Below are 15956 nucleotides of genomic sequence, written 5' to 3'. Positions count from 1 at the left end.
CTCAAGTCTTCCTGACTCTAGGTCCAGAGTTCTATTTACTGCACCACTTTATTGCCCAGTCACTAGGGAGGTTGAATACTTAATCCTAACTCAAGCCACTTCCCAGAACCTTAAGTCTTTTTACTCCAGGGGTGTGTATCAGACTGCCACAGGTACCCTATCTGGTCCCAGGCAGGTTCACCTGTTTTCTACTAACTCAGGCACCCCAGCTGAAGCAAACACCCATGTGTCTGTCACGTAAAGTAATAATGACCCCCTTCAGTCCCCTTTAGGCTAGACCTAGTATGCTGAGGTTTAGTGAAAGAATCTATGCTTACTTACCGTTACCTTTCATGATTTTATAGCCTTATATCCGCACCCCTCTTTAACTTTCGCAGGCAATATTATAATGCTTCAAGGATCTGCGGTTTTGATGGAATGGACACCACCCCTCACCCTTACCCTTCACCAACATAGATTTCCATTCAACCTTCCTAAGCTTTTGCAGCCAAAATAATCCATCACTAACTGATGATGCATCTTCTTACATTGGGCTATGCTGGTCTTTGGGCAACTGGGTGGTGCAGTGGGCCTGGAGTCAGGAAGACCTGAATTCAAATCCAGCCTCAAACACTTAAAACCTGTATGACTCTGGGCAAGTCACTTAACCCTGTTTGCCTCAGTTTTCTCATCTATAAAATAAGCTAGGGAAGGAAATAGCAAACCACTACAGTATCTTTGCCGAGAAAATCCCAAATGGAGTCATGAAGAGTCAGATACAACTGAAACAACTCAGCAACAAAAAGTCAAAAAATCAGCAGGGGAAAAATGAGATGAATGAATTTCCCCCTCTGTAAGGCAACTATTTAAAAGCTAGGGAGGCTTGTCATTGCATGAATATATTAAGTAACAACATTTCCCTTAAACATTGCCCTTCAAACACTACTTTCTTTAAAACACTAAGAAATTCAGTTTTGGTTATGGTGTCATTTCTGTTTCTAAAAACAGTATAACTATGATGTATTTGAATTCAAACCATTATTCCATCAGCACTCTTGAAAATTAGTTTAATTCAAGTGGTACCTTTCATTAAAAATATGTCTCCCATGACAGCTATTTTCTTTTGTTTTCATTTGTGGGTGTTCTAAAGTCTAAAGGCATAATTCAAATACTTGCATTGCTTTTTATAGACTGAATAGCAAGATTCATCTTCCTACCACAACTTTCTTGAAGACGCTGTTGTTCAGTCATTTCAGTTGTGCCTGACTCTTCGTGAACCCATTTGGGGTTTTCTTGGCAGAGATCCTGGAGGGGTTTGCCATTTCCTTCTCTAGCTCATTTTACACATGAGGAAACGGGGGCAAACAAAGTTAAGTGACTTGCCCAGGGTGTCTGAGGCCAGATGTGAACCTGGGTCTTCCTGACTCCAGGTCTGGCACTCTACCCACTGTGCCACTTAGCTGCCCCATGTCTTTAAGACATCGATCCAAAGATATATGGGAATTTTCTCTCTTTTTCTCCTTGAAACAAAACATGGACCATCCTCTAGGTTGAGGCTCTATGTCAATAACTTCAAATCTAAGACACTTATTAAATGGGTAATATTTGTAGAGGTCTGTCATACATACAAAGGCAAACAAGACATAGTCTTTGCTTTTGGGAGGTTTTTTAATCTAATAGAGGAGAGAAGAGCAAAGAATAATAGAGTTAGAAATGGAAGGGTCCATGAAGGCCATCGAATCCAACCCCCTCATTTTATGGATAGAAGTTAGGTGACTTTCCCAAGGTCACACAAGTATTAAGCATCAGAACTACTGTTCCAATCCTGGTCCTCTGACTCCAAATACAGTGGCCTTTCCACTCTACCATAATAGCTCCATTGCAACCCAAGTCAATAAACATTTATTAAGCACCTACTATGTGCCAAGTGCTGTGCTAAGCACTGGGGATACAAATAAAAGCAAAAAAAAATGCTAGTTCCTGCTCTCCAAGTACCTACAGTCTAATGGCTTCAACAGATTGTCCCCTTTGTCATTCTCATGCTATCATTTTCATTCAATTTCTCCTTCTCTACTGCCTCATTCCCAACTGCATGCAAACATGCCCATGCCGCCCTATTCTGAAAAAATTCTCCCTTGTTCCTTCCATCACAGCTAACTATCATCCCATAACTCTTCTGCCTTTTGAAGCTAAACTTCTTGAAATAGGTGCCTTCACTTTCTTTCCTCTCACTCTCTTAATTCCTTTTTTTTTGGAGGGTGTAAGGCAAGGCAATTGGGGTTAAGTGACTTGCCCAAGGTTACACAGCTAGTAAGTGTATAAAGTGTCTGAGGCCGGATTTGAACTCAGGTCCTCCTGACTCCAGGGCCGGTGTTCCACTCCCTGGGCCACCTAGCTGCTCCTCTCTTAATTCCTTACAATCCAGTTTTCCAATATTCTCATTCTACCAGAACTGTTCTCTCCAAAGTTACTAATTGAATTTAGTCTTTCCTCCTTAATATCCTCTTCTTTCTAGGTTTTTAGAACCTTGCTTTATCCTGGTTTTCCTCCTAGCTGTTTGACCACTCCTTTGTCTCCTTTGCTGGATTCTCTTCCAGATCATATCCTCCCTAACTGTAGGTGTCCCTCTGGAGTCTATCCTGGGCTCTCTTCTCTCCCCTCTCTATACTACTTGATGATCTTATCAGTTCCCACAGATTTAATTATATCTCTGTGCTAATGATACTCAAATCCACCTATTATGCCCAGATATCTTTGCCCACCTCCAACCTTGCATCTCCAATTGCTTTTCAGACCTTTTGAACTGGATGCCCAGTAGACATCTTGAACTCAACAGGTCCAGAACAGAACTCATTATCTTTTTCCCTAAACACTTCCTCTTTCCTGCCTTCCCTGTCGATTTAGAAGGCAACGACCCTCCTCCCAGTCCCTCAGGCTCACAACCTAGGAATCATCCCAGATTCTTCTCTATCTCTCCCCCTCATCCAACCCATTACCAAGACCTGTTGATTTTACCTCTGTAACAACTCTCAACTGCCACATTGCTACCACTCTAGTGCAGGTCCTCATCACCTCACACCTGTATTATTGCAAAACCCTGCTGATGGGTCTACCTGCCTCCCCACTCTCATCTATCCTCTGTTCAGACACTGAAGTGATTTTCTTAAAGCTCAGGTATGACCATACCACTCCCCTACTCAACAAACTCCAATGGCTCCCTATTACCTCCAGGACCAAACACAAAATGCCGTTTGGCCTTCAAAGGCTTTTAGAACCTAGCTCCCTCCTACCTTTCCAGTCTTCTTATACCTTACTCCCCACTACATACTCTGATCCTGTGACACTGGCTATTCTATGAATAAGACACTCCATCTTGTGGCTCTGGGTGCTTCCTCTAACTGACCCCCATGCCTGGAATACTCTCAATCTTTACTCCACCTACTGACCTCCCTAGCTTCCCTTAAGTCCCACTAAAAGTACTTTTTTATTTTTTTACTAGAAGCCTCCCTCAACTCCTCTTAATTCTGGTGCCTTCCCTCTGTTAAATACTTCCTATTTGTTCTATATAATAGCTTGTTCTGTGTATATTTGTTTCTATGTTGTTCCCCCCATTAGAGTGTAAACTCCTTGAGGGCAGGGACTGTGTTTTGCCTTTTTTTGTGTCCCCAGCACATAGCACAGTACTTGGCACATAGTAGATGTTTAATAAATCTTAATTGATTGAAAAAACTGAAATACAAATTAAACTATGGTAAGTGTATGAGATAGATATAAACAAAATGTTGTGTGAGGTCGGAGGAAGTGAAGATCATTTCTTATTCGGAGGGAGTATGAGTACAGCTTGAGTAAAATCGGGATAACAGCTCCTGCAGTGAAAAGAGAGTGACATTTAGAGGCAAGTGTCCTTCATGGGGGCTCCTATCATTCTTAACTTTGAAAACTGGTGTAAATAACAACCTCCGTTTTCTCATTTGTTCACTTGAGTCAATCCTAGTACAATACAAAAAACGTATATTTAGTCAAAGGCAGGGTCCTTGGCTCCAGGGCTACACACACACACACACACACACACACACACACACACACACACACACACGAAGCTTTTCCTACCTTCAAGGAGTTTATGTTCTATTGAAGAGAGGCAACTGGACATACCATAATCATTATCATTATTATAGCTGATGTTTGTTGCTGTTCAGTCGTATCTGACTCTTTGTGACCCCATTTGGGATTTTCTTGACAAAGATGTTGGAGTGCTTTGTCATTTCCTTCTCCAGCTCATTTTACAGATGAGGAAACTGAGGCAAACGGGGTTAAGTAACTTGCCCAGCTAATAAGTGTCTGAGGCCGAATTTGAACTCAGGAAGGTGAATTTTCCTGACTTCAGGCCTGGCGCTCTATCTATTCTGCCTACTTTGCCTCTGTCTACACTTAGCTACCCAGCTGACATTTATCTAGTGCTTTAAAGTTTATAAAGCACTACCTACATTATCTCATTTATCTCAGAAAACCAGTGAGGCAGAAATGATGGGTACCATGCTTCCCATTTTATAGATGAGAAAACTGAGGCATGTACACATCCAAATGAATACAAGGTAATTTGAAGAGAGAGGGCACTAGCAATTGTGAGGATCAATAAAGGCTTTGAGTAGGGAGGAGAATCTTAGCTACGCTTTGAAGAAAGCTCACTGTTCTAAGAGGAAGAGATGAGGAGGAAGTGAATTGCAGACATTAGATGCCTGCCCTTTCCCCATTGGTGAGTTCTTCCCAGAAGCTCTATTTTGAGGAAGAATCCAGCCCACTTTATCCTTCATTCTTCAGACTTCATCACCTCCACCTTGACCCCCTCCCATTTTTTAGTTCTTTTTTATGTATTGCTTTCCCCGCTAGAATGGAAGCTCCTTGAGGGCTCTGTGTTTATGACACCAGCACTTAGCACAGTGCCAGGCACATAGTTAAGGTTTAATAAATGCTTTTTGACTGATTTACTGTGCAAAGAAACAAATTATATGACAATTTGCCTGGGACAAAGACTGTGTGAATCAGCAATAGTTTGAAATAAGTCTGGAAAGACAGGTGGAACCCAAATTGTGGGGAGCCATAAATTTCAGTGACAGAGATCCATTTAGGTTTTTGTTTGTTTGTTTGTTTTTGCAGAATCATGCCTTGGGAAAAATACAGGGTGTCCCAAAAGTCATAGTACATTTTAAAGTTTTGAAATCGCATTAAGACTTTTGAGACATCCTATATTTTGAAAAGTATAGTGAGGATGGCTCAGATAGTGGAAGACACTAGAAATGCCAAGATGAATTAGGAAGCTATTGCAACAGTCCTGGTAAGAAGTAATAAAGAACAGAATTGGACTGGTATTTGAGTTAGAAAAAAGGAGGCCAAAGCAAGATATGTTGGGGATTTAGAATTGTTCAAACTTGGCAACTGATTGGATAGGGGAGGGAGGGAGGGAGGGACGGAGGGAGAGAGAGAGAGAGAGAGAGAGAGAGAATGATGATGATGATGATGATGTAAGCATCAGGGAAGACTGAGGTAGTGAACCCTGGTGACTAGGAGGATAGCAGTGCTCTCAACAGAAATACAGAAATTGGGATTGGGGTGCCGGGATTTATGGAGAAGATAACAAGTTCTATTTCGGACACATAAAATGGCTTACATGCAACATCTCCCTCAAGTCACTTCCAAAAGCATTTCTTATCTCAGAGAAGCAGGTTTGGCCTAATGGGTAGATCCAGTCTTGGGGTCAGGGAGATTGAGGTTCAAATCCTGCCTCTGACAGTCATTGACTGTGTGAACATGAGCAAATCACTTCCTCCCCTCCCCCCAGGCAACTTTCCAAGACTATTGGTTGCAGAGTAAATGCTGATTTACACTGATAGAAGGAATTTCCTTATGGAAATTCTTGGTACTAATGAAGCAATAGGGAACCACTGGAGTTTATTGAGTCAGAGAGTGACAAGGTCAGAGATACATGCTTTGAGAAGGGGAAATAAAATTTAAATGTCTAAATTAGTTAGACCATACCCAGATACTACTGTTCAGTTCATTCAATAAATATTTTACTAAATACCTGTTTTGCGCCATACACAGTGTTAGGTTATGGGGGGGGGGTGGATGCAAAGATAAATAAGTCACTTCTGGATACTACATTTTGAGAGGAATATGGGCACTCTGGAGCTCATCTAGACAAGGACTATTTGGCTAATGAAAGGTCTTGAACCCATGTTAGTTGAATATTTCTTGCAGGAACTAGTATATTTGATTTGGAGAAAAGAAAAATTAGAAGATGATGATAGCCTTCAAGCATTTGAAGAACTCTTATGTGGAAGAAGGATTATATCATATCCTACAGAACCATATAATGTTAGATCTGGAACCTTAGAACCCCCAGAGCCCATCCCTCTCATTTTATAAGTGGGGAAGTGGAGAAAGGGTCACTTGCCCAGGGTCTGTACCAGTAAGGCACTAATAACAATGTAGATGATAATTGTCAAAATGCCTATGTGGTTCTGTATTGCAAAGTATACGAGACCCTCCACATAGAAGGTAGAAGAAGTAAACCATTTCTTCAGACACCAGAAACCATATCCCACAAGCCATTTATCCAATCTGTCACTGTAGTAAAGCATTTAATACATAATATCACAACATGGAGCCTCACCATCCCCAAACCTCTCTGACCCCCTGCTGGGGTCTTCCACAAAACAAACTCACAGTACAGCTGAGTCAGCCTGTTCAGCTCTAACCATCACAACGGCAGCCATTAGCAGCCATAACTGCTCTCTCTCTCTCTCTCTCTCTCTCTCTCTCTCTCTCTCTCTCTGTCTCTCTCTCTCTCTCTCCCTCTCTCTCTCTCTCCCTCCCTCCCTCCCTCCCTCTGCATTTCCTGTGACATAACTTCCTTTTGCTGCCAAGAAGCTCCTCCTACCACATGTGGCTTAAGCTTCCTGTGACATAAGCAGGTCACAGACGGGAAAGATCTTCAAATCTAATTGCTACTACAGGGTCACACAGATAGTTAATAGGAGAATTGAACTTGAACCCAGGACCTTTAATTCCAAACGGTTTGCTTGGCTCTCTAGGACTCCGTTCTGTTTTGCACATCCCAGGCCTGTAATTGTATCATGGTGGGGAACATGCAGTATGGAAACTCCTTACACAAGTATAGATCAGTTACTGTGTAACTTATAGTCTTAGAGGGTTGCCTTGGCCACTGAGATACCAAGTGACTTGCCCAGTGTCATGTAGCTAGTAGGTTTGAAAGGTAGGATTTGAAACCAGATGCTCCTGATTCTAAGGCTAGACCATTACAGTGCTGCTCCAGAAGGCATAATTAGAGCCAATTTATAGACACTTCAGTAAGGTAGATTTTAATTGAACCTGAGAAGTAACTTCCTATCCATAAAAGTCAACCAGAGTATAGAGCTCCCCTTAGGAGCTACTGAATTTCCCATCGTTGTAGTGCGTTCAAGGGGGAACGTTGTAGTTATTAGATTCCATGGCAAGGGTTTCTTGCAATACTGTCATATTAAGATGTTATGATTCTAGGATCTATGTATCAGCCCACATTATTTCTCATTAAATGTTCAAACAAAAGCATTCGTCTTGGAGGTTGCTGTGACTACAAAGAACTTGTTGGATTATCTGTGCATTCCATTTATCTGTGCCTGATTTTACTGACCTCATTTCCATAAGAAACATTACAGTATTATAACACTTCAAAATGCATGCTGCATTGTGGGTGTCTTGGTGTGAGGATTAGATTAGATAAAGCCTTTATTAAAACTTGCTATGCGAAAGGCACTGTCTCCAGCTCTGAGAGTATATACAAATACAAGAAAAAGTCAGGAGTTTACATTCTAATTTTTGTTCAGTTGCTTTCAGTCATGTCTGACTCTTTGTGACCCTATTTGGGGTTTTTTGGCTAAGATACTGGAATGGTTTGCCATTTCCTTCTGTAGCTCATTTTATGGATGACGAAACTGAGGCAAGCAGGGTTGAGTGACTTACTCGGAGTCGCACAGCTAGTAAGTGTCTGAGGCCAGATTTGAATTCATGAAGATGAGTTTTCCTGACTCCAGGCCCTGCGCTCTATCCGATGCACCCAAGGAAAAAGTGAGACTGGTGACTTTGCATAGCCCTCCCTCACTTAAATCCAATTCACTTACATGTCATGGCATCACCTCCCTGATGTCAGGGACAAGCAACCACAACAACCATTGCACCACCTAGCTGCCCTTTACATTCTAATAGGGAGAGACGATACATTAAAAATGGGCTAAAGTGGGTGGGGGGAAATGTACCTGAGTTAAGGGTTAGGTCAGGACCGTTAGGAACTGAGTCAGGCTAGAGGTGAACATAGCTAGCTGGAGGTTCTTCCTCAAATGGAAACCACAGATGAAGGGAGAAGCTACCAGAATGGAGGTGTCTCCACCATGAGAAGGCTGCTGGGGTGAATGAAGGTAGAAAAATAATCTAGAATCAGGAAGGAACTGAACCAGGTTAGAGGTCTAAGTGGAATTCAGATAGGGTGGGGGACAGATCTGGATTTTCTCCTGGGGGTTGTCACTAAGCTCCATGGAACTAGATGAGGACAACGTAGTACTGATCTTTTGAGTGTTGGCCTACATTGGTGGTATTTTAGCCAGTCTGGGACTTGAACCAACCCCATCTGCTTATCTGAAATTCTCACTGTAACAGTTGCTCTAGTCTTTTCAGTACACCATCCTATTCGATAACCAGATATTATCCCACTGCAAAAGTAGCTGCATGTTGGCTTGGAGCAAATCCATTAATTAGTTCAATCTGTAAAGTGCTTTGGGATCCCTCCTGGTTTGAATTGCCCTGGAAATAACTGATTGGCTATGACTGGCAGAGCTTTTCTCAGGAATTCAACTGGGGCGTTTTCCTATCCAGAGCATCTCATTGGCCAAACTCATTAACCAGCCCCAGGAAGAGGAAACATATGGTGCTCTGTTTTCAGGATAAAACTTGAAATTGTAGCCGGGTTGCGTCTGTTCTGTGGCTTTACTCTCTGCAGGGAGAATTGATTAGTGGCTTTCTAGATTATATACAATTTTGGACACTGGATTGCTTAACTTTTTACCACAGTGTCAGAGATTCATCCTTATTATTGAGGAGCTCCTGTATACAGCCCAATCCATTTGGAACCTTAATTATCCTGAGCTTGCTTTGCATTCCTGGTGTCTGACCCACTCAGAAAGATTCTTTTTTCCTGTGACTGTTCCTGGTAATAAGCTCAACCGCACCTGCTTCTGCCAAAACACCAGCTGTGTGGGAAGCAGAAATGACAGGAAATCCGGTTTCCCTGGCTTAAAGCTCAAATATACTCTTTCTAGCATACTTTTTTTGTATTTCTTTTTTATTTTCTTTTCCTGGCACCTTGTGTCATTCAGCCAAAAAATATTTATCAGGCACTTTCTGGGTGCAGAGCCTTACCTCAAATGCTAGAGGAGAGAGAAAGTATTTAAACCTAACAGTCACTGCTTTAAGAATTTAGGATCAAGGCAGCAAAGCAACCATTGAAGAATAAAGCTGCATATTCAATTCAAAAAAACATTTATTCAGAGCTGGTTCTTGAATGTTTCCAATTTATCAGGTATATATCATATTTGTACACAGTTGTTTGCCTGTTGTCTCCTCTATTACACTCTGAGTCGTTTGAGAGTAGGGATTATCTTTTACCTTTCTTTGTATCCCTAGCACTTAGCACAGGGCCTGACACATAGTAAGTGCTTAATAAATGTTTATTGACTGACCAACTGCTCCCACAAATCAGATCAATCCTACTTTTTACAAATGCTTCTTGTACTTAGTAAAGTAAAGTGTGGTGTTTGAAAAGGTTCTAGCGACATGATGAGATATGATAACCATTTTATTAAAAATGCCAACATGTTAATTAATAAAAGGACTTATCAATTTCCATATCACATGTCTAACAAAAGGGAGAAACAGGGGCAGCTAGGTGGCGTAGTGAGTAGAGCACCGGCCCTGGAGTCAGGAGGACCTGAGTTCAAATCCAACCTCAGACACTTGACACATGTACTAGCTGTATGACCTTGGGCAAGTCACTTAACCCAACTTCCCTGCCAAAAAAAAAAAAAGAGAGAAACAACATTTTGCCAGACCTAAGTAAACAAATGAATAGGAATTCACCCATTAGGCTAAACTTAAAATTTCTTTTACTGTCTTTGATTAGGTCTCAGCTATCCCGGCTGGGTAAGTGTTTTAGAAAGATTTTCCACACTGGTTGATTTCTAGATGAGGAAGTAGAAAAGAGGAAAGTGCTTGGTTCAGATGCAATAATTAGTTGCTAATACAAGAGAGAAATAATTATTTCTCACAAATGGGAGCTGCACTTAGAAGTAATCCTCATTGTCGTCATCATCATCATTGTCATGGTGACGATAATGATAATAATACTGGTTTGATGCATTGCTTAGCCTCACTTCCACAAGTAATAGTTTATACATCATTTGTACCTTGAACTAAGAGGAGGCTAAAGAACAAAGGCCACCTGGGAGAGGACAGAAGATAGGGAAGTGATCAGATTGAGGAAGGAGCTAATCAAGGAAGCCCTTTTGGAGTGAATGAGTTTTGAAGCGGGTCTGAAGGAAGATGGACTGTTAGATTAATGAAGGGAGAGGGGGGCACTACATTGGATATGTATGGCCCTTTCCAAGAAATTTGGGTGGAACACAATGACACCTCCACTCTTGTGTATGTGTACAAAGCTGTGAAGACAAATGTATGGTGCAGTGGCTAGAGTGTTGGTCTTATTGTGTGACTGTGGGAAAGTCATTTAACTTCTCTTAACCTCAGTTTCTTCATGGAAAATTAGAATAATAATACCTGTAGTACTTCCCTTAAAAGGTTATTGTGAAGCTGAAACAAGACAATGTGTGGAAAGCACTTGGTAGACCATAAAGTGCTATAGAAATAAATTATTATTGTTTGGCCATCATCATGTATGCTATAATACAGTCAGACATTCCCATGAGCATCTGTCACAGTCATATTGGGTATTTCTCCATGTAAAAGGTGAGAGGGAGGAATGGGTATTTTTTTTTATTGTAGTCTTTAGTTTTTGTATCACCTTCATTTCTAAATACACCTTTTCCTCACCCAGTTCCACCCAGAAAGCCTTCCCTTGTCACAAAATAATGAAACAGAAAAAAAGCAGTTCACTAAAAGTAACAAAGACATTAACCAAGTCTGACGAAGATACACAATGTTCCATGCTTATAGTCTCCCTTTTCTTTAAAGGAGAGAAGGCACATTTTCTCATGTCTTCCTGGAGGACAGAATTATTTATTATAATTACACTATAATTACAGATTTGTTTTTATTTTTGGTTGTTCTTCACATTTGTGTTATTGCAGTCATATATCTTCTGTATATTATATATATTGATTTAAAATGTCTTGCTATGTTTCTCTGTGTTATTCATATTAATTGATTCTTATAAATCAGTGATATTCCATTAACACACCACAATTTGTTTAGCGCAGGGGTGGCGAGCCTGTGGCCTTGAGGCCACATGTGACTCTCTAGGTCCTTAAGTACAGCCCTTTGAAGTTTTGATTCAGTCAAAGGGCCACACTTGAGGACCTAGAGGACCACATGTGGCCTTAAGGTCATAGGTTCCCCACCCCTGGTTTAGCCATTCGCCGGGTGATAGGTACCTGGCATCAATTTTGTTTCCAGTAATTAGCTGCTACAAAAATGCAGCTAGGAATTTTTGTTTTGTCTGTTACCTTTCTTCCTCTCTTTGACCTCTTTTGTGCATGTGCTTAGTAATGGGATATCTGGGTCCAAAGATATGGATGTTTAGGCTACTTTTTTTAGTGTGATTCCAAATCGCAGAAATAGGTGTTTCTTTTTTAAATAAATTTTTATTTTTATATAACCTCAATTTCCTTCATTATCCTTTCCCTTTGCCCTCCCAGAGAGCCATCCCATATAACAAATAATATTTTTAAATTAACAAAGGAAGAATAAATCAGAATAACCAGTCAATACATCCAAAAAAATCTGAAAATATATGAAATGTACAACACTTGTGGACTTCCCACCTCTGCAAAGGGGAATTGTGGGAATGTTTCTTCTTTTGAACCATGCTTCTTCTTTGCTAATTAGCACTATTCACTTCTGCTTTGTGTGTGTGTGATTGTTCATTCCATTTACATCATGGTAATTGTGGATATTATTTTCCTTACTAATATTCTCTTTATTTTACTCTACATCAATTCATGTAGATATTTCCATGTTCCTCTGTATTCATCACATTCTTCATTTCTTACAGCACAGAAGTATCACATTTATGTATCACAAATTGTTTAGCCATTCCCCAATTGATAGACAACTATTGTGTTTTCAATTCTTCACTATTCCTACTATCACAAAAAGTTTTACTATGTTTAATACACACAAACACACAGCTCCACCAATACACCAGTATGCTTATCTTTCCACAACCCCTCCAACATTGACTATTCCCATCTTGTGTCGTCTTTGCCATTTTACAGGGTATGAGATGAAACCTCAAGGTTGTTTTGATTTGCATTCCTTTTATTATTAGTCATTTGGAGTATTATTTCGTATGAGAACTTTTCATATTATTTGACCACTCATCTATTGGACAATGTCTTTTGGTCAGATAGATATAGATAATGTCTGTTAATATTGGACGCCAAACTCTTATCAGAAAAATTTAATATAAAGATAGTACTGATCATTTCTAAAGTATGACTGTGGCATTTTTTCTGAACTATTCCTGCTTTACACAGTGAATAAAGCAGAAGACGTGGAGTCAGGAAAACCTGAGTTTGAAGCCTCCCTCAAATGTTTAGTACTTATGTTACACAGGGCAAGTCACTTAACCTCTGTTTTCCTCAGTTTCCCATCTGTAAAATGAGGTTAATCATAGCACCCGCCTCCCAGAGTTGTTGTGAAGATCACATGAGATAAAAATGGTAAAATGTTTAGCACAGTGCCTGGCACGTAGTAAGTGCTATCTACTAATATTTCATATTTATGTATTAAAGTTCACAAGGTACTTTACATGAAGTTCAAAGGAAATAATGTTCAACACCATTGAGAAGTCGCTTGGTCCTCATTCTCCAGGATCCTCTTGGTTTTCTTGTCCCCTGCTAATGAGCATTTGCTTTGTTTGTCAGGTTCCTTCCTCGGGCCCACAAGATCTTCCTCCCATTGACCCACCTGATGTCGCCCAGATCTATCCGGTCCCTGCCAACATCCGTCCTGTGCTAAGTACATATAGAGTAGAGGTAAGGCTTAGAAAAGGCTTTTGGAATTTTCCAACACGTTCAAAGGAATTAAAATCTCCCTTAATTTTCTAAGTGGGCAGGATATCATTTGAACATTAGCCATAAATTCTGAATTCGGATGATTTCATCAATTCAGGGAACTTTCTGTGAGGATATTCCTCCCACTAGTGTAGATCAAAACTTGCTCTGCAGATAATAGTCTTGCAGAGTTTCCTGGGACACTGAGAACTGAAGTGACTTGCCTAGGAACACAAAGCCAGCGTGTGCCAGAGGCAGGACTTGAACCCGTATCTTCTTGGCTCTGAGGCAATCTCACCATCTTGTGATGCCTCTAAGGACACAAATAGAGATTTTTGTCACTGTTGTTGACATCATCTTCCCTGTGCTTGAACAAACACGATTTTGAAGCTATTTTGAGATATGATTGGTTCTCAAAGTACCTGAAGAAAGAAAAGATATTAAAGGCTTTGCCATTGCCAAAAAACAAACAAAAAAAACCAAGGAAATATAACTACTGACCCTTAAGATTATGTTCCACATTTATATGAAAGTTTTATAAGAACTTTGTCCGCCCAGTATCCAAAGTGTCTTGGATGCGGGCAATTAATAGAGAACAGACACAAATGATTTATAATAGCAGTCCGCAGAACTGAAGAATCTGAGAGCTGGAAAGGACCTTGGTGTCTAACCCATCTAGCCTAATGCATCTATTAAAGGACTGTTCTCCAATATCTTTGCCAAGAAAACCCCAAATGGGGTCACAAAGAGTTGGAAATGACTGAACAAAAACACTTCGTCAGGAGAATTTTTTTTTCTTAACAGTTGAAATCTTGCTTCTGCTATATATGACCTAGGTGACCTTGTGAAAGTCCCTTAACCTCTCAGCCTCAGTTTCTTCATCTTAAAAATGAGAGGATTGGACTAAGATGATCTCTGAGGGTCTCTTCCAGCTCTAGAATTTAGATAGTATGGTCCTTTTGATAGGATGCCCCCCATGGGGTTGTCAAGCTATGGCCTATGGATCAAATCTAACCTGCCCCACCTATTTATGTGAACTGTGAGCTAGGAATCATTAGCTCCTGGGCCATACAAAAATAGACTGCAACGTGCAATTTGGCCCATGGGCCATAGTTTGCTGACCCCTGGTGAGCTGGTGTAATAGATAGGGTGTTGCAGATATAGTCATAAAGATCTCTGTTCAAATCCACTAACTAGCTGGATGACCCTGGGCAAGTAATTTAACCTTTCTGGGTTTCAGTTTCTTCATTTGTAAAATGAAGTGACTGGACTCAATGACCCCCGAGACTCTTCCTGGCTCTAAATCTGTGATTCTTACCTTTGTCTCTAGAAATCCTTTAAGGCTTAGCTAAGGGGCCTGATTCTCCTGCTTGTCTCCTCCCTCCTCAAATAGTATATGCATATGTATGTTTATAGGTTATATCATCTCCTCCTCAAAAAAATGTAAGCTTCTTGAGGGCAGAAATTATTTTGTTATTTTTGCTGTTTTCTCTTTGTATCCCTAGTGCCTAGCACAGTACCTTTTGCAGAATGGGTGCTTAATAAATGCTTGTATTGATGGACTTTTCAGAACCTCTCTTGTTGACCCTTCTTTTGGGTTTGTCTGCAGGTTCTCTTCTGGGGTGTTCGAGAAATGAAGAAAGTCCATCTCCTCTCTGTGGATCGCCCTCAGGTGCTCATAGAGTGTGCTGGGAGAGGAGTCAAATCCTGTGTGATTCAGAGCTACAAAAACAATCCTAACTTCAACGTCCAAGTGGACTGGTTTGAAGTGGTAGGTCCCTCTTATGGGTCATCTATTACTATTTCCCAAGTGTGAGACATGCTTTACTTTCTTTCAGTTTGGTTTTTAGGGCCTCTGAATATGTTTTATGGTATAATGGAAAGAGGACTGACTCTGATGTCAGGGGACTTGAGTTCAAATCCTACCAGTAACACTACTGGTGTGACCTTTGACAGAACATTTTACTTTTCTGGGCCTCAATAAAGAATAAGGGAATTGGACTAGATGGTCTCTTTCACTTCCAGCTTTCTAATCTGTGACCTAAGTCGTACTAACTAGAGGAAAGGTTGGTCTAAAGATGTGAAGAATCCAAATTATACGATAAAACCATTGTTTCTTTAAAAAAAAAAAACTTTAAAGTACTTTGATATGTCAATGAATCTGCAGTGTTACAAGCATGCTTGGGGTCTTCTTCAACTTTTGTTAGTGTATGCCTATCACTAGCGTACAAGGGCAGCCAGGTAGCATAGTGGATAAAGCGCTGGACCTGAAGTCAAGAAGACTCATCTTCCTGAGTGCAAATCTGGCCTCTGACACTTACTAGCTGCGTGACCCTGGGCAAATCACTTAACCCTGTTTGCTTCAGTTTCTTCATCTGTAAAATGAGCTGGAAAAGGAAAAGGCAAACCCCTCCAGGATCCTTGCCAAGAAAATCCCAAATAGGGTCACAAAAAGTTTGACATGACTGAGACAACAAAACAGCAACCACCAGCAGAGTTCCCGGATGGCCCCTTGGTTATCTCTCCTTTCTTCCTGTTACAGGATTGGCCACATCCTTTTCCAGTCAACTTCCCTGATAACATTTTCATAGCACATTTACTGCATAGCTCCTTCCTGGCATATGCTACGGCTTACTT

General features: G+C 40.7%; 1 protein-coding gene across 1 annotated transcript in view; it reads left to right on the top strand.

The window, feature by feature from the left end:
• The window catches only part of FER1L6 (fer-1 like family member 6), a 205173-nt gene that overhangs the window by 113238 nt on the left and 75979 nt on the right, over window positions 1-15956 (top strand). Inside the window, exons 22-23 of the mRNA XM_036739631.1 lie at window positions 13191-13301; window positions 14929-15090. Of these exons, the coding sequence (XP_036595526.1) occupies window positions 13191-13301; window positions 14929-15090 (273 nt within the window). The remainder of the gene's footprint in view (window positions 1-13190; window positions 13302-14928; window positions 15091-15956) is intronic.

The sequence above is a fragment of the Trichosurus vulpecula genome, chromosome 1 (genome assembly GCF_011100635.1).
Source record: "Trichosurus vulpecula isolate mTriVul1 chromosome 1, mTriVul1.pri, whole genome shotgun sequence".
Lineage (NCBI taxonomy): Eukaryota > Metazoa > Chordata > Mammalia > Diprotodontia > Phalangeridae > Trichosurus > Trichosurus vulpecula.
This window is presented reverse-complemented; position numbering and strand designations above follow the sequence as displayed.